Below are 19762 nucleotides of genomic sequence, written 5' to 3'. Positions count from 1 at the left end.
AAAGCATGATCCATGACGCATAGTTTATTGACATTAAATGCCCTACAGTAAGAGCTCCTTGTCTTTATATGTTGCAGTCATTGAATTTTCCTGACCTTCTGACACAGTCTCCTGATTAAACTACAGCATTTGTTTATTCCCAAAAACTTCTTGAAATGCTTTAGTAATCTCCACCGCAGCACACCTATCACGATTCGGCTGGATAACAAAAGGTACAGTCTTTGTGCCGCTGCACACATATGCAGGTCACATTCCCCCTCAAATTTTATGATCATCTGATACAAACGGTTTCTTATGCTGACGATATAATACTATTGGATTGGATGCCTACTGACCTACACTGCACATTAACTGTATTAAACTCTACTCTGTAAAGAACCACCTAAAGATGAATGCATCATTTAAAAGAAATGGTATACTCAAATACAAAAGCAAACAGTCTGGAACGAATATTACTAAACCTTGGTTGAGCAACTGCATTTTGCAGACAGTTAGTGAAATAAAATGTCTACGGCTTGATATTCATGCATACACATCCAACTGTAAATTGCTAGTACAAAGGGATAGGTGTGTACCTTAGGGCTTAGATAGAAATCTGGTTGGTCATATGATGGCCATTTTATCATCTATACAACAGCAAATTGATCAGGGTGATTTTGGAGAGACCTGGAACCACTGTACTTGTCTGAGTACAAAACTCATCTTTTATTTCATTCAATTCACATATCAAGAACCTTTAAATCATTACACAGGTCAATATACAGTACAGATATTTAACATTGACATAGACACAGGACTAAAGTGCTTACCATTGTACATATCGCTTATTGAACATTTTCCTCATCCATGACTGTAACCCTTCCTACTGATCAAAGGATTGACTTAATTTTCTACGCCTTATCACTTGGCTCGTTGTGCAGTGTATGAATATTGACACTGTTATTATCAAACTATGTTGACAAAGATGTGTTTTGGCCTCATGAATTAGTAGAGTGGTCTCACTCCCACGGCCTCCATCAGGACAAATGTCATTTTGTTTGTCTGACACATATGGCTTCCTGTGCTTCAAGTATCTATAGACCAGACAGAATCGAAAGATTCATGCTAGGTCTCTCCAAATTAATGTAAATCATAATTAATATGTTGATCATTTATTTGAAAACCATCAATGGCAAAAATAGAATGTGCTTCCTCACCTAGTGTTTTGCACAGCTGAATATAGTTTTTAATGGGTTATCTCTCTCCACACAGATGTATTCTATCGACATGACAGTGCACAGACTCAATATGTCTGTCTAATGGAGTATACAACTTTTTTAGCTACACATAAATAAATGTATTGAGGGAGGTAATTCTTATCAAATTACTGCATGCATTTCACTTCACTGTAGCATTCCAAGAGCAGTCTATTGCCTGTAAGGTAATTTCAAACAAATATATTGGGGGTCATTCCGAGTTGGGCGGTAAGGGTTTACGGGCACCGGTAAGGATGCCGGTGCCGGTAAACCCTTACCACCCTATTCCGAGGTCCCTTAGAGGGTCCCAGCAGGAACGGCTGATCTGACCAGCCGTTTTCTGCGGGTTCGGTTAAGGGACCTTGGAGCTAATAACGGGCCCGAAATTTGCGGGCCCGTTATTAGCGCCTTACCTATTCCCATTGAGCCCTACAGGGGCTCAAATGGGAATGGGTAATGGTTTACTGAATGGGGACTTACCGGGTCCTCCAAGGTCGGAATGACCTGGTAAGTCTCCATTCAGTCAGACCAGACCCGGTTTTGGAGGCAGCCATGGTGCTAATAGCACCATGGCTACCTCCAAACTCGTAATGACCCCCATTATCACTCTCATTGCCTACATATATTCAGCTGGCAATGTTATATTTGCTAGACTGCTAATGACTTGCTTACTGTAAAAAAGAAATTCCATGTGAGCCTCTAAGTCTGAGTCTTCACCAGCATGGATGCTTGTGTTTTACAGCCATGGAAAAATATTGTATTAGTGCCCCACAGTGTTTTCTAGCAGTACGTTTTTTTTTTAAATCATCCACAGTTTACACTTGCAGTCTTAGTCCCCTACACAAATGGCATAAACTCCCCTCTCCTCAAGCATATTTATCCGGAGAGCCCATCATTAAACAACACCTCCCATCTCCTGCTAAGTCAACCTAGTGCTCCACATAATTCTCAGGGTCAGGTAGAGGGAAGGGAAAGGTCCCTGGTGGTGTGAAATCCTGCTCTAAAAATTGTTTTTATCCATGTCTAACGTTCTCCCCCATTTCTCCCCTTTCGCCACCGCCATAAGTCCTGGTCGCATGCAAAGTCTTGGACATCATAAACTCTCTATTCTTGGTGTCACCCAAGGTGGTATCTCTTCCCCCTGCTCCTCCTCTGTTGTCGATTCCCCTGCCTCTGCTGCTCCCACTTCTATGTCTGTTCTAATGGACTCATAGTCTAAACTGTCAGCACACGGTAACCCCCTCTATGCCCTTCATCTTTGTGCCCATCATCCTTCACTTGGACGTGTACATCCTCAATCACTCTACTATCAATCCGAAATAAAATATCACCTGCTCTCCATTTATCGGTACCTATTGGCATTCCTCGCCTCCGTCCCTGTTTCAACATTACTCACACAAGCTCTGCCTCTGTCCTTCGAAGTGCTCTTTCTAATTCCCTCCACACCCTGTACTCTGTCTCCATCACTAATGGGGCGCACGTTATATTCAGTGCTGGGGCCTCTGGGATGTTTTCATACATGGCGGGGGCTCCCTGTTGCAGTGCTGCAAGGAGCACATAGTCGGGATTGGTTTAAATGCAGGGTAACATAAAATGTAGTGGTGACACAGGGTGTTGGAATTACATTTTCGCTTTCTTAAGGGTCATCAGGGACATTAACCAAATCCTCAACCATCCTTCAAAACTCGAAAATGCTCAGCCTATTCTTCAACTATTTCCGCTTATATTTTGTGCCTAAATATGTATACATATGACCCAACCCTTGATTATAATTCATCTTCTTCGGGCCAAGGCTCATACATCCCTCATCTCATGTCAGTGACCCACTATCTTTTCCTAGTAGCGTAGAAGCATGATACACATGTATTTGAGTTGGGTAAGGCTACTCATGGTTAGGTCTAGTTATGCACTCAATAATCTTTTGTTTCCTAAAAACTGATCAAGTAGTACTGATTTCCCCACCCTCCCATACTGCCTTCACTCCCAGTTCCCCTTCCCTTTTTCCTCACATCCACACACCACACACTTATTACACCACACCTCTCTTTTCACAACTCACAGACATCAGACTTTCCAGACAGGAGATAAGGTTACAGCACATGGACCCCCACCACAATATTCCATCATTCTTTGTCCCAGCCTTGTTGAAGCACCTGAGACCTAACAAAGCACTTTAAATAATGAAGGTTCTTGGTCTCTCATAGGTCTTGGACCTGTTAGATGCTAGGTAGGTCAATGTGCCTTTACACATCTGTTGGGACTGCAAGATGCTGTACTGTTTAGAGTTCTGTCAGATCCTTTGGGTACCAGCAACTGGTGTAAGGAATTGTTCCTTCATCTTTCTCTTGAAACTTGCAGACGTAATTCATTGTTCCTTCTCACATCTCTTGGAACTGGCACATGTAATGCTCAGCAGTTTGTTATAAATCTCTGTTTTGCTCATGTCTGTTCAGGGTTATTTAATCTTCTCGCTGCTCCAATGTCGTAAATGATGTGACACCCCATATAATTGTGTTCTTCATTACCTTACAGTTCGTTTTCCGATCCTACTGAATAGCCTGACAGGGAGCATTGCCACTCCCAGATACCCGACCCCGTATGACAACAACGCACCCTCCCTCTGGCAAATTCAACTTCCAGCTAATAACAAGGTGACCATGGTGGTGACAGGTTTATTTATGTGGGCACAATGGTTGCTTACTCAGTTTAATGCATGAGTGTACTCTCTATTGGAAAGCCCATTTTGAGACATTGAAGAAAATGAATGTTTATGTTCTATATACTTATTCATTATAAAACACAATTGTAAACGCATGATGGGAAAGAGTTTTATTTGTAAACTAATCTCTTTTTGCACACTTCCCTTTCAGGTTTCACTGTGGTTCAATATCTTTAATATCCAGGCCTCAGCGGGATGCACCAGAGATTATGTCAAGGTTTATGATGGAAGCAGTCAGACTGCCCCCGTCCTTATGGATAAAACTTGTGGACAAATCATCCCCCTTGCAATAACATCCTCATCCAATCAGATGCTGGTGGAGTTTGTCGCCAATTCATTTGTTGCAGGAAATGGTTTCCAGGCTTCTTATGGCAACGGTAATTATATTTCTTGTTCATTATTTCATTCTATAGATTCACCTCTTGTAAGAAGTGTGTCTTTTAAAGTAACTATTTAGCAAATGATATGATCCTTAACTTATCCATTCCGCTATTAATGATCTCTCTGCACAAAGAGCAATTTAAAAAGTGCTAACTTTTTTAAATAAAAAAAATTCTAGCTACTTCCTATTTTCACAGAGGAAATAATGGGCCTTATCACGAGTCTGGTGGTAACCCTTAAATGCGGTGGTAGCGCTATTACCGCCACATTTAAGGGTCTGCCAGATCATGGCTGTGGCGGATTTCCCCCCAGCTCTGAGCTGGGTGGAAATCTGCGGCAAAATTGCTGATTTTCGGCACGATTACTGCCGGCCTGAAATCCGCCAGTGGTAAAAGTGCAAATTTTCCCCGTTGGGCCCAATGGGGAATGAGGAATTCCCGAATGGGCCCAATGGGGAATGGGCAATAACCCTTCTGCCAAACCCGTGATCCGGCGCTAATAGCGCCGGGGGGTTTGACGGTAGGGCTATTAGTTACCGCCTAACTCTAGATGAGGCCCAATATGTAAACGCATGCTGATGATTGTTTTTAATGTTCCTTTTTCTTTGTATATGAATGGACGTATGCCTTACACTTTAACCTTTGGGTTTATTGGAGTATTTAGTTTGTTTAGTAACTCAACATTACACACAACGTTAATAAATACTACCAGGCTATATTAGGACTCCTTTTCTGATTAAATTACATTAATATTGTCCATCTACTTGACTTGAATGACAAGACCTTGTGCCATGGATTTAATTTACAAATGTATTGTCTTGAAATGCAGCATATATTACTATTTTGAGTCCCCTGATTTGAAAATTATTTGTTGGGGAAGGATAATTATCCCAATCCATATTGTATTGGAGGTTTGGTGAAGTAAAACATGCAAATTTAATAGTAGTATAGTAAATAGAGAGACAGAGTTAGTAATAGTATTATAGTAAATAGAGAGACAGAGTTAGTAAATGAAAAGTGTTTAATTTTACAATGTTTATATAACAAGGTGTTAGGAAAGATGTCACATGTGTATGTAATTTTCCCTCCATGTGTCAACCCCCAAACTTTTTGCTGCTGTTTAGACACCATTGACTGACTTTGCCAGAGAAGCACAGCCTTCAGCTGCACTCCTCTGGGCTTTCGCTCCCTTTTTATGGGGAAACTGACATGCCCTTAAGACAGTCAGTACTGGGAGACTTTGTTTACTTTAGTCCTTTTCTCATGTTGCAACTTTTGTGCAACATGTAACAAGTGAGCAATGTATCTTACCATACAGCACACGTGGGTCTATAGTCATTTCCAAAGGCCCTAGATACTCTCGCTGGACTTTTTATAAACTGTGCAGATGTGTCTTTATTTATTATTGATATAGTTGAAATGAATCAACTTTTCAATACAAAATATTACGTACAGTTGATCTTAAAAAGTACATAAGATTAAGATTTAGAAATTAAGAAGGAATTCATTATAATTGATTAAGGCATTACAATTGATGCATTAAGATAATGTACAATTCACATGAACAATAAAAGGAGAAAAAGAAGTTATTCAATACAGTTCATATAAAACACGTCTAACTAGAAAGACTAAAAACGAGAAGATTCAACATGCCATTCCTGGATAAATGACCGGAGACTCAAGTAAACAGCAACAATTATTTAACAGGTTAAGTTCACTCCATAAAGAAAATTGACAATGGCAATTTGAAGAGAAACATTGGTCGTCAGCAATAATGTGGACCATCTTTCTACTGATCCTAAGTTCCCTAGGTAGCTACAATGCCATGAGAAAAATTTTAGGCGTTTTTGAATTAGCTCGGGGCAAAGCGAAAGTATATGCTCTAAGGTTTCTAAGGCTTTAGTATCACCACAAAATCTACAAGAGGAGGCCACCTCCACACTGCCCTTCCGTTTGGCCAAAAGTTCACGAGTGTGCCATAAGTTCAGGCGCATTCTGAGAATGGCTGAGCGCGTTCTCTTACAGGGAAATTTTAAGAGATAAGGTTCAATACATCCCAATCTCTTATGTCGAAATTTTTCAGGAATTGCAGACTTATATTGCAAGCATTTGTTTCGAGTGTTAATCCAATCATTGCGGTAAATTAATTGTTTTACTTTGTTTGGATTGGTCAAGAGCAATTTAAGTGGTGCATCTGCCTCTACCAAAGTGCGATAAATTGCCCGCAACCACTGTTTGACAAAAGGGTGTTCAGTATGAAAAATATAATTTGATAAAAATTGTAAAAGATTGTGCTCACTGTGAGGTAGGAGAGTTTTTCGCAGTAAGGTACATGTTCTCCACTGATACTGGGCATAGAGAGAAGTGAGACCCAATTCATACCGTATCTAAACAATCGGAATACATTGAGGCAGCTGAAGAATTGCTTTCCAGAATTTGCCTTCGAGCTTATCAAAGACTTTTGGTAGCCATGGTGATTGAGACTCTAAACCATATAGAATACATGGGGTGGCTTTTTGTTTCCAACAGAGGACAGCTGGTTGCATTGAAAAAGCACTGTATCGATGCATTGTAATTTTGGTTTGGGAGATGGCAGAGTTAAGCTTACACTTAATAGCATCGAGGTGAGCATTAGTAGTGACACTGGCATCAAAGACCATACCAAGGTAAACATAGCTTGATACTATCGCCAGATTTATGTGATTAATAGACCAAGATGAAAGAGATCTTATTGTATTACGTGGTCTGTAGACGACAACCTGGGTTTTGGTTGTATTCACATGTAAATCATTGGCCAGTATATAGCTATTAAAGCCATCAAGAAGTTTTTGTAATCCAACTGGAGTTTTGGAAACTAACACCAAGTCGTCGGCATACATTAAAGTTTGGATCTGGCAATTGTTTATCCTGGGGGAGTCCGATGTTATTTCCTCGAAAACCTTGCGCACATCATACATATAGTAGTTGAAGATTGCTGACGCAAGAAAGCAGCCTTGTTTAAGGCCACGAGCAGTTGGAATTGCTCTAGATAGAATACCTTCTAGGTTCAGTCTAATGCGCACTGAGGTTTCTCCATGCAACAACTGAATAATTTGTTGTAGAGTGGGCGGACACTTATCTCTGGTAAGTTTTGCAAACAGAATCGGACGAGAGATGGCATCAAATGCCGTGTGGAGATCCACAAAGGCAAAATAAAGTGCTTGTTTGGTATTTTGCGCTTGAGATTTGAGAGCGTTAAGACAGAACAAGTTAATGTTTGTGCCTAGCCCTGAAAGGAAACCAGTTTGAAACGGGTCTCTTGCATGGGCTGCTTTGGTCCAGATGTTAAAGTCCCTCAAAATAAGTTTTGAAAAAAGCTTTCCGGGGGCATCAAGAAGGGCAATGGGTCTATAATTGCACGGTAAAGTGCGGTCGCCCTTTTTGTGAATAGGGACGATAATAGATGTTTTCCAAGAGTTGGGAATCTCGCGAGTCCTGATGATAGATTGGAAGAGATTATTTAATATTTCAGCCCACTTTGTAGGGTTCAATTTAAACATATGATTACTAAGGCCATCAGGGCCTTTAGCCCGAGAAGAGCTAATATGTCTGATGTATTCTTCTAGTATAAGTGGGGAACAAGCAAGAGACCAACGCTCGGAGTGGCTAGGTAGTTTGACCAAAGGCACAAAAGATGAGTCTGCATATAGGCTAGAATAGTGTTCAATCCATTGGGTCTCAGTAACACTAGAGACCTGTAAAGTACCTTGAGATGTATTAGCACATTGGTTGAAAATTGCCCAAGTTTCGGCCGTATTCTTATTTGCTATTAATTTGAGCATATGTTCACCATCTAATTGTAAAATGTGTGCACGATGTTGTTTCATCCAATTATGGAATTTGCTTTTAACGATTTGCAACTGTTGAATGGAGTTAGGCAAATTTGTTTTAAGAATCATTCTTTTTTCACTATGATATTCAGTCTTTTTAGCCTTGATTAATGGATTGAAGGTATGTTTGTGTGGAAGAAGCTCATTACTTTTCATACGAGAATCAAAAGTAAGGAGAAGGTTAGTATACTAACTAAGTAGAACTATCATTTAAGATGATTAAACGAGCCAGAGAGGACAAGTTACTATTTGACCAACGAAGGCGCGTTTTAGCATTATTAACTATTAGGTCATTCGTATAGTATGACCTTTTGATAGGTAAATAATTCCACTTAATTGTAAGCACTAGTAGGTGGTGATCACTATGTACTTGTGGAAATATTTTAAAAGTGCTTATTTGTCCAGATAAGTTGGTATGTGTATACATATAGTCAATTGTAGTAGATATGGAACCTCTATGCCATGTGGGCTGAGCCGGAATATCGCCTTGAATTTCACCATTGGTCATGTGAAAATGGTGATTTGACATAAAGGAGGTCCATCGCTTAACCTTCTCCATTGTGATTTTTACTTTAGGATTAATACAGTCCAAGTTAAGATCACCTACGATGAGGGTATCCGTAATATCTTGGGAAAGGAATACAAAATCTAAAAGTCTAGACAAACCTGTATAAAAAGCAGTATCAGTCAACCCTAGAGGATTGCGATAGATATTGATCAATGCAATGGTGTGTGCTGGACCTGTAATCTTAACAAGTTGGATAAAGGCAGAAACGGAATCCCAGGCTTCAATGGCGAAACCACTGGATATGTTTACTCCTGTCAATAAACCTGATGATGGTCGACGTCTTTGACTCCCAATGGCTGGAAGCAGAACGATCTCGTAATTGTTCCATACAGGTGTTTGCAGGAGCCAAGTTTCCTGTAGTGCTATTATGTCCATGACAGCTGGGAAGTTAGCAATAGAGGTTTGTAGATGAGAATAACCTCTAGTGTTCCAGCTAGCAACATTAATGAGATGGTCTTTAAATGTTTCTAATGGTTATGACATATACGACTCGGCACGACCAATGTTCTGCATCGAAGGGAGGCTTGCGCTAGATTGATAAGATGGTTGCTTTACATTAGAGTCCCCATTTATAATTGCTGGGTCTTGTGCTAATAAGAACCCCATCGAAAATAATTGCAATTTTGATTTCCAGATGGTATTTAGAACGATACCCGAAGGTATCCACAAATGCACCACCGAACAAGTATTCTCAGAGATGAATTCAATCTGCTCAATGTCACTCGAGCTTATGTCGTCGAGCTCCACCACTTCAGAGAAGATGTTGAGCACACTGCGGCGTTTTAAATCATAGGTGCCAAAGTTTCCTCCTCAACACTTCAAAATTAAAGAATGGCATTTGCGCCGTGCCAAGGGATGAGAAGTGGGTACCACTGGGATGTTATTTCGGGAATTATGGGTTACAGAATGAAAAGGATCCTTTAGATTAGGTTTAGATGGATCTGAAGCGTGAGCTGGAGTGGCGTGAGGGCGATTGTCAGTACGCAGAGAAGATTGTTGAGTTACTATGGATGTTGGCATAGAACTCGGTAAGAGCCATTGGCTCAGCGACGAATTTGGACCACTTGGTTTTTGGGAAAGCTTAGAAGGGATAGACTGAGAGCATGAAACCAAATATGCATCTACAGCCTCACGTATTTGTTCCGCCGAGACTGTGGTGGAAGAGTCAATGCTCTTTTTGGTGGCTGACGACACAATTTTGTCACTTAACAGCTGAGTTTGTTTGGCCTTTACATTTGTTTGGAAGTTGGCAAGTGGAGGCTAACTCAAGTTCACGAATCAAAGCATCTAAGGGAGGATGGCTAGAGGCCATGGTAGTAATTGACACTGGAGGCAACACTGGGATAGAGGACCCAATATTGGACTGTAAAGGGTTCTGACACGGAGGTGGGGCAATTAAAATCAAGTTTGGAGAAGACGCTACAATATTACCCAGAGGTACAGTAGGAAGTCCTAAAATGGGTTTAGGATTCTGCAGACCAGAGATGGGAGGCACTAAGGAAGACGGTATTGCTATCGATTGTGTAGGATCGAAAGTTTGAACTGGCTTACTTGCCAAAGAAGCAGTTGTCGCTTGGGTCAGGGGACAAGAATTTGCACTACTAATAGTAGGAACTGAATCGGGAAAAAGCGTAGGTGTAAGTTGTTTAGACACTGGTGCTTGTATTAGATCTTGAGGAGCTTGTAGTGCTACCAAAGACTCAGGTACCGGGATTAAAGTTTGAAAGAAAGTTTTCATAGTTTGCTTCTGTAATGTCAAAGTAACCAGATTAGAATTTTTCTTGTTTTTTTTCTGGGTATTGTGAGAAATTTTGGAGGTCTTTTTTCTGTTTATTCCTGCTGGTAAGGACGGAATATCATTTCCTTTCTCAGTAATCGCAGAAGACATAGGGGATAGGGGGGGTGAGAGCACTAAGGTAGAAGAATCAGTTGGGAGAGTGGTATGTGCATCATTCACCAGATCATAAGTGGTGGCAGGATTCAGCCATCCTTCAGAAGTAATAATATCCGCAATTGCCGGTATAATCTGCGGAGGCGGAAACTTAAGGGACATGGGACTTGTAGATACGATGGTCACAATTGAAATATCGTCATCATGAGTATTGTTAGTTCGACAAGAATCGCGAGGATTTGATGACAGATTATCAGCTAAAGTCTTGAGTAGTACTAAGGTTTCGTGTGCTTCTACTGAATGAGCAGTAACTTTGGCATCTAGACATTCAAATAGTTTAAACAGACTTTGTAAAGTTAACTGCATAGCGGCCAAAGTAATGTCGGATGTTGATAGAGCAACCCTGGCTTCTATTGGGAGGGTAGCCAAAGGGAGATGAGAATCAACTGGTAATATAGTCCGCACTGGTGATGTTGTTGTGACAGGAGATGGGCTCTTAGATGGCATGTTTGTTTTGTCCACCAGATTAGCTAATGAAGTGTTAGATGGATTCTGAGAAGTGAGTTTTCCCACAGCACTTTGAAAAGAAAGTCCCTGTGGGACTTGTATTTGGACTCTGCGAGGAGTCGGATAGACAAAGGAAATTGAAGGGGAACTTGGTGAACACTCCAAACGTGAACTGGCTGAAATAAGATTAATTATGCTCTGAGAATCCTGCAATATCGAATTGTTCGAATCAGAGTGTCTAGCATGTAGTGAGAGTTCAGGCTCGAAACATGGAGAGGACGTTAAAGGTCTATCTAAGTGCTTAGTGCCTCTTCTTTTCGTAGTCATACATGGCAAGGGTGTATGCAACATTGTGTTGTCTGAGAGTGGAAGAGCCGCTCTCATGGCGTCACTTTTAGTGTTTTCCTTCGTTAAGGGCTCATAGGGAGACAGAGTGTCAAAAACTGGAAGAACTTCACTAATGTGATCAAGGGTTGATGGAATCTTTGTGCAATGGGAGCTACCTAACATAGTAACGGAAGGAAGATGGACAATCCTACGAGAGAGACAAGGGAGTCGTGCCACAGGTATTGTCAATCCCTTCTGACGTAAATTTTGAGGCATACCAGAAGTTAATAAATAGGCCATATGAAACAAATTGGAAATAGCCAACAATTCAAAATTAAAAATGAGAAGAAATACAAAAATTGAGTTTTCTTAATGTTATCACAACAATAGACACACAGTGGTTGGATTGGGTGCTTTCAAAGTTCGAGTAGGACGCTTAAAAATAGAATATAACAGACACTTGGTTCTCTGAATTCAAGCAAAGGTTCACAATTTATCCAGCCACAGGGTAAGGAACGCCCGACAGCTTAAGGAGCTGCCAGAGTCCGTCTCTCCCCCTTACCCTTATGGCAATTGCAGGCTTATGTAGCTAACGGAACAAAGTACCTCTAAACTGGAGTACTCACTGCACACGTACACGGCCACAGCCAAACAGCAAAACAGCGGCTCCAGCCCTTCTGCCACCAGGGCTTACGCCGCAAGGGTGGCTGCAGTGCAGTTTTGAAGATCGTAGGTCAGTCACGTGATCACGACACGTGATTCCCAGCGGCCCCGCCTCCCAATACTAGCAACAGCCCAGTGCTCGCAGTGCTACACGGAGGGGGAGCAGGCTGGTAAGTTCTGCAACAAAAAACAAAAAAAAATGTGGCTGAAGAAAGCTGCCTCCTGCACCTTCAGCAAACGAATCCACAAGTGCTTTTCCTCAACGCCGCTCGGGCGGCTGCAGTGCAGTTTTGAAGATCGTAGGTCAGTCACGTGATCACGACACGTGATTCCCAGCGGCCCCGCCTCCCAATACTAGCAAGAGCCCAGTGCTCGCAGTGCTACACGGAGGGGGAGCAGGCTGGTAAGTTCTGCAACAAAAAAAAAAAAGAAAATGTGGCTGAAGAAAGCTGCCTCCTGCACCTTCAGCAAACGAATCCACAAGTGCTTTTCCTCAACGCAGATGTGTCATGGACAGGACTGGTGGCAGCTATCGTTTCACATTATTTTTTAACCCTTTCCTACCATATTAAACGCGTTAACCGCATTTGGCACAAATAGGTGGCCAGGCTCCAAAATCGCCATGCCACAAGGTTCTTTGTCCTGTACTTTGGCCATTTTGCCCCTTCACCTTCTACAGGTCGAATCGATCCAGGCCAGTCCTTATTTGGTCATGCATTTTCCTGTGAATCCCAATGCTTTTGCGGCCTTCTGCATGCCTTATGTGTGTGCCTCCAGGATGTGGGCTTGGATGTCTGGTCTCAATACACATCCTGGGTGCCAGAGAGTCTAGAGTGTCCTGAATGCCTGAGACCACCGTGGTCTGTGATTGGTCCACGTATGGAGTGAGTGTTTGTGAGCAGATTTTCCATTGGGTCCTCTCCATTTTGGCACAAGGGGAACTTTGGATAAGAGGAGGCTGGAAACACAACTACCAGGTCGATCTCCTGAGTTCTCACTGAACAAAGGATAGGATCCAAGTATCCTACAACTACAAAGTTGAGTCGAGGAACTGCTGGTGACCCGCTGGAAGGTTTGGCACCCTGAGACCGCTGTCGTCCCGTGGGACCCCTCTGCATCCGGTCGACCTAGAAGGTCTGCAAAGATGCTTCGACCCATTGGAATAGTGGGACCAACTATGCTCGGCACCTTCACCAAAACCTGTAAGTAAGCTTTCTCGGAAGGTTCCCTGGGGCAGCCAGTGGGCTGACCAGCTTATGCGGGACTTTTGCTCTTTTGCTCTGTCTCCGCCGTCTTTTCGAGGAGGCCCTCGAAACTTGGTATACTGCTAGCTCTGTGTCCACGGCACCCTCACACCGAATTTCGTACGCTTGGCATTCCCAGGTCTGAAATGAGACGAGTGCGCCTGGACCGGAGTAAATGCGGTTACTGTGTTGCCCTGCTGCAGCGATGTCCTTTCCTAGTCCGCTGCATTTGTGACCCTCTTGCCCCTGAAGCCTGCTGCAGTGAAACTGGGGCGATTCATCCACCCGGATTGGCGAAATTGCCACTGTCTCGTTTGGGAATCATCGCTGGATCTCAGGAACTAAAAGGTGCCGAGACGTCCTTTTTGCCGCATTCGAACCTGCAACCAAATTAGACTAACCTGCCAAAGTTTGGGTCTCCTTGCATCAGGGACCGGTGAGTAATCAATACCCCAACTGGTGGCCCATTTTTACGCAAGTGGCCCCTGGCGGCCCCTCTTCTGTCCACTGCTATTACGCAATAGCAACTCCATCCCGAACTCTCGAACCACCTCTGCCTTCAAGTATAGGTCCTTCTTGAAAAGTGGGAACTTATTCTTCATCGCCTCATCCACCTTCCCAAGCTGCTAGAGACCCCTGAAGAGACCCTGTTTTGCCCATTGGAACAACCGCGTGCGTTTACATACATGTACTATTGAGCACAAGGATCCCCTCTTCTTAGGGCTTGGACTGCCTCTTAGTTAGGTGAATAACTGATGTTGAACTGGGCCTAAAGATTAACTGCACTGCCTGTTTCCTTCCCATCTAGGTTGTCAACATATTTCGTGCAGTCACCCTTTTAGATCCCCCTGGTCTTTTATATATATTGTATTGAGTGTGATATATTGGTTTACTTAATGTTACTGTGATTCTTTGCTATGGTCTATGTTACGAAGGCCTTAATATAACACCTGTCTGGAGTAATGTGTAAGTATCCTTGCTCTGTGTGCTCATTGAGGTCCTTCAGTCACCCTCACCCCTCCTGAGACTTAGTCTTGACCGCCTGCCATAGCTACCCTGATTGGTTTGGCTTGTCCAGAGGTTACCCTGTTCCAAGAAACTAGGCTGGCCTTCAGAATCTCTTCCCCTCCTGGACAGAGTTCAGAAATCCTTCTTAACACAAGGTTGTCTTGAAAAGTTAAGCATTTTAATTGCAAACCTGGTTAAACTGGAGTGAGTTTAACATGAGCATGCATTAGGATTCAAAGTATACAGTTTCTCTATTAGAAAGTGAAAACCTGTTCCCATGTTTTTAGCCTTCTCCTTAGTGTGTTAAATAGGATATTGCAGTAAAGTAAAACTTCCTCTTAGAAAGGAAAGAAGTCTTCCAGGGAAAATGTCGTTGTTGTTCCCTGCCTCCTTTTAAAGTCAGAATACAGCTGCTACAACTAGCTATTGACTGCATTCTGAGCATTCTGATTGGTTGAGAGGATGTCAATAATAATCTCTATTTGCTAATAAGAGAGAAGTCTTTATATTTTGACTGATGCTGTTCACTGGTCTGTTTATCGCTAATGGTGGGTTTCCAGCTCACTGTCAATATTCTCACATCAGCTCAAGTTCTGGGTTGCTGTGAGGAATTCGACCATCCGCACTGGGAGTGTGTGCTCGCCTGGGCTTTTTTTTTAGTTTTTTTGATAATGAAAATGATTGGTGGGATATCAACCTCTGAAAATGTGTAAGGCCATTACGAACACATATATTTCGCTCACCGTACAAAATGCATAGTCATGTGTAATCCGGGAGGACACAGCCTACAGGCACCATCCTCCCATGTCATGTGCAGATGGAATGTGACAGCCATGGGTACATCAAAGTATCTCATGAAGGGGGAAGGGACACCTTCCTCCGGCCATGGGCAGTCTAATTAAAATATCAAAGGCTCCATGGTTCTGCTTTCGTATGGTTTAGTTCGGCTGGTGGCAGTGCATGCTAATGAGAGATAATTGAGGCAAGCGTGGAAGGGGCTTGGTTGCCAGACAAACAACAGGAAAACGGGGCTAACACCCCTTTGGTATGCAATGTATCATCTTGAAACTAGTTCCCACCCCTCTGTATGAAAGGCATTGAATGACATGTCTGGGTCCATCAGTTACCGTAGGGACCCCTGCAGAGTGGACCCCTTTCAGAGGGGAGAAATATTTGATTTGAGGGAGACAGGAAGTCTGCTCTTGTCACAAACTTAAAGGGAGACCCGTGCTTTAATTAAGAGTCACAGAGGGTTAACCAGAGAGACACTTTGATCCACAACAGACAGGAAGATGGGTGGGACTTAGGTATATGTTGTCCCCACTTACCTCTCCTGTTGCAGAGCACTCTGGTCCTGACCTCAGGCATAAGAGAAGATTGTTGGTGGGGACCCAGTTTTGGTTCATTAAGGTAGGCTTATCTTGCACCAATCACTAGGGCCCATTTGACTTTAAAAGAGGGTTGAACTCCTCACATAGCAGATCATCCAACGACTTCAAAGGTATTAAGAAGGACTCATTTGGACCTGGGCTGAAGGTACAGTGTACCTTACATCTATTGCCAGTGAAGGAAGGCCACAAGTTCCAATACTGTACCCAGCCAGGACGTAACATGCTCTTCTAGGTTCTGACAGCAAGCATCCTAGGTGGGAAGTGCCAGAGAGTATCTGAACTAAGGACAAGGCCATTGCCTGCAAACAGTCTCCTAAACTTTTGGCTGTCCATCTTGAAAGGACAACAGAAGCCATGTGAAGAAGCTAGGAGTGCCACACAATCATCAACAAGTGTCTGCCTTTTAAGGACATTTTCGGGACAGTAAAGTCCTCGAACTACAACTGGCTGCACCGCTGACTGTTGTAATGCTGCAGTAACCAGAGCCATCCGAGACAACTCGACCAGCAGTCCTGATCTGCAAACCAGCACAGAGACAACAATTCTTTGCCCCGAGCCGCTGTGTAGGACAGCCCGAAGCCGTCCATCCATCCAGCCTCGCTTGCTGACCTGCCTGCCGCCTGATCCCCACAGCTGTCTCCCGCCTCGAACTCTGTCTCAGAAGCTGCCAGGCCCCCTGGAGCCGCCTTGCCGATGTCAGGAATTAAGCACTTCTTAAGCACCAGGTACATGTGAAGGCCCCTAGACACAGTTACAACCCTCTGCCCCTTGCTGCTGAAACCAAATAACCTTGAACAGTAAGACTGATTACCTTACCGACTATCCTCCTGTCAGTTTCCAAAGTGCATCCCTTTCCTTCGTGAAACTTCTGTCCTCTATGTTCCTCTACAGTGTGGGTTGTAATTTGTAGTGTGCTATATCTATCTGTTGTAATAATAATAAAGTAGATATTTTTAATACAAACTTGACTGGACAGTTATTTTTATCATTGGGAAATATTTGTATTTTCGCTGTGTTGCAACAAACCAATGATCCACAACCTTTCAGAGATAAGCCTGCGGTTCCGTCCACGTTACCAAAAATTGGACAAGGAGGTTTATAATTTACTTGTGTTCCAATCTGTTTGGATCCCTTCTGATGTACTAGAGGTGTGGGGCGGATTGATGTTTAGAAACTGATATTCATCCCTAGACTTCTGTTGCACTGAAAGTTGATTTGTCACAGACACCTAGAGTTTTATTTTAAAATCTATTATTCATATTTGGCATCGTTTTAGGCCTTGTGGCTTGTTGCCTAAAGCTTTATATATAGGCTTCATTCAAATGTCATACAAAATATGGGTTGTAATTTCCACCATGAAGAAATCTTAGTCTTGAGAATCGCCAAACCAAAACATTCTCACAATTACTAATATCACTAATATTGAAAGTTGTCTTTTGGATATGTGCAGGCAAACAAGTTTTTGTCCTTTAGCAAACAATCCAAATGTTAAAAAGCTCCTCTTTAAAAGTTGGAAACCCTGTTACACATTTCTAGCCTTCTGTTAACTAATTATTCAAACTTCTGAAAATGTGAAACATTACAGGTGATATGGTTTGAATGCTCAAGCAGACAGAGGACCTGAGGAAGAGAGCTTGATGACATCCTACCGAGGGCCTTGTGTTTTCTTTTTCTAGCACAAACATTTAATAATACCAGAACATAGAAAACACTTCTCCCATTTAGTGTGTGAACAGGGACACCTGCACTGGCACTAGAAATGTGTTTTTGTATTTTCAGCGCATGCAAATCTACTTCACTAGAAATAGAAACACATATTTGATATTGCTATCACTGCTTGTACGTGCTATAATAAGAAACCTTTGAGTTTTATCATTTTTATCATAGACATGGCATGCTTGACACCTGGCCCCAAGCACGAGATTCAGAGTAACAGAATGGGGGACATGACCACAGTGTTTCTGGCGATGTGGAGCAGTGGCCGGCCTGTTCCAGAGGATCAGGATGTTTTGGGGTGCATATGGTTAAGAATGAGGTGCAGGGTTGAAGGCCATCCCCGTAATTACTTGAAAATATTAATTGGGCACGCATGGGCGGTTTAGCATTTTCAACATTTTTCACACTTCTTACTAGCTTTATACCATTAAAACAAACCCCAATTGTTTAAATGTCATTGCAAACGGAGCCTTCAAATCAGAATATGAGTGAAGATATGTTCAAGTTCAATGCAATTAGCATTGTTATTGAGAAGTTGTAGAAATGAATTTCACATGTCTTCCTATAGAAAGAAAACCCTCACCATTCTCCAAGAAAGATCCTGCTCACAGGAGTCACATTTTCAGGGATTACCCAGATCTCTTCAATTGTACTCTTTTATGTGGGTTATTTAACCCATTACTATTACTGTGCAATAGGAATCAGTTATTACATGTAGACAGATCAACTGATTGGCCACACGCTTAGGACCAAACCAAAGTGCATTGAAGTTGATGGTATTATAAGTCTAATCAGCCTTCTTCTTTGCCTCACTTTTATCTTTCTCTCATCACGTTATGTCTCTCTTTTTCCATTCCCTTGTTTACTCACTTAATCACTCCTTATCTCACTCCATTTGAGCCGGAAATTACAGAGACAGCTACTTCTGAACCTAAACTGGCAAAGTGATCTGAGCCATTGAGCAGAACCAGGTTGATGAAGGCATGCACCCCTTGTGCCTCTCCCTTGCATTCCCAATCTCAAAAGTATACATTTTCCCTTTCAGCCGTTCCCTGGATTACACTTTCTGATGCCACTGGATATATTTTCCCAGCCAACTACCGAATTTTGTACCCGAACAACAATGGCTCACTCTGGATGATCCGAGTGCCATCAAATAAGGTGAGCAGCCACTCCTCCATCCAGAATAATTCTGGCGCTGTGATCGAATCTTAGTGTCTGACAAAGATTCTTCAAAGAAGGGCTAGCAGATTTGTGACTACTCAAACTGAATTATGATTTTGTTTTAAAATGATTGCAATTTCTCTGATGTATCTATTGAATTGATAACGTAGCAAAGGATTGGGCAAACATAGGCAGTGCGACATTTATCCGTACTAAAAAGTGAATAAATAGGTTTTTGAGCCACATTGTCTCACTGCTTTTCAATCTTTACATGTCAGCCCTTCCAAATACTGTGGTGGGTCTGAAAATCAGTTTCCCCTAAGTCTAGTCATCGCTATATTGCTGTATTGCTCTGTGTGGCAGAACATCTTTGCTTGGTGTTCCCGTTAGACTGTTAATTGACTTTGCATGTATTACTAGAAGAGAACGTATTTTTGGCTTTTGTATAACACAAACCTGCCCCACAAGCATTTCAGTTTGTTTGTTTGTTTGTTTATTTTATTTATATAGCGCTCCGGACCCGGGAGTAAAAGGGCGCTAAGGACAGGTTACAAGGCACAGTACATAGTAATTTGCAGTAGTACATTAGCAAGGTTATGTACAGTGTATACAGACAGTGGTAGTTAATGCTTACAGTAATGGCATAGGTGAGGCATGTACAATATATACAGATTGTAGCTAGGTCTAGCTTAAGGTTGTTTTTTTGTTAGTAGCCACCCAATGACAAGTTTCCTGAATAACTGGAAGGATTTGGACGATTTGATGTTCAAGGGCAGGGTGTTCCAGAGTTGGGAGGCGAGGATCGTGAAGCTCAAGCCACTGGCTCTTTTAGAAGTAAATCTGGGTACCGTGAGGCATAGAGTGTTGGAGGATCTGGTGGTTCTGATGGCCGGTTTCATGGTGAATTTGTTAGTAAGGTAGGGAGGGGCTAGGTGGTTGAGGGCTTTGTAAGTGAGGCAGAGAGTTTTTAAATCGATTTTCTGTTGAATGGAGAGCCATTTGCATGTGATTCTGGTGGCGGATATATGCTCTCGCCTAGGAATGTTTAGTGCTGCTCGTAGCTCATTGTTTTGGAGAACC

General features: G+C 42.4%; 1 protein-coding gene across 1 annotated transcript in view; it reads left to right on the top strand.

Moving 5' to 3' along the window:
• LOC138503502 (tolloid-like protein 2) overlaps positions 1 to 19762 on the top strand; it is a 186946-nt gene that overhangs the window by 136458 nt on the left and 30726 nt on the right. The window contains exons 17-19 of the mRNA XM_069623284.1: positions 3768 to 3886; positions 4106 to 4331; positions 18564 to 18679. Coding sequence (XP_069479385.1) covers positions 3768 to 3886; positions 4106 to 4331; positions 18564 to 18679 — 461 coding nt within the window. The remainder of the gene's footprint in view (positions 1 to 3767; positions 3887 to 4105; positions 4332 to 18563; positions 18680 to 19762) is intronic.

The sequence above is a fragment of the Ambystoma mexicanum genome, chromosome 11, assembly GCF_040938575.1.
Source record: "Ambystoma mexicanum isolate Mex_15411 chromosome 11, UKY_AmexF1_1, whole genome shotgun sequence".
NCBI classification, from domain to species: domain Eukaryota; kingdom Metazoa; phylum Chordata; class Amphibia; order Caudata; family Ambystomatidae; genus Ambystoma; species Ambystoma mexicanum.
Note: the sequence above shows the minus strand (reverse complement) of the source record. Positions and strands in the feature narration are given on the sequence as shown.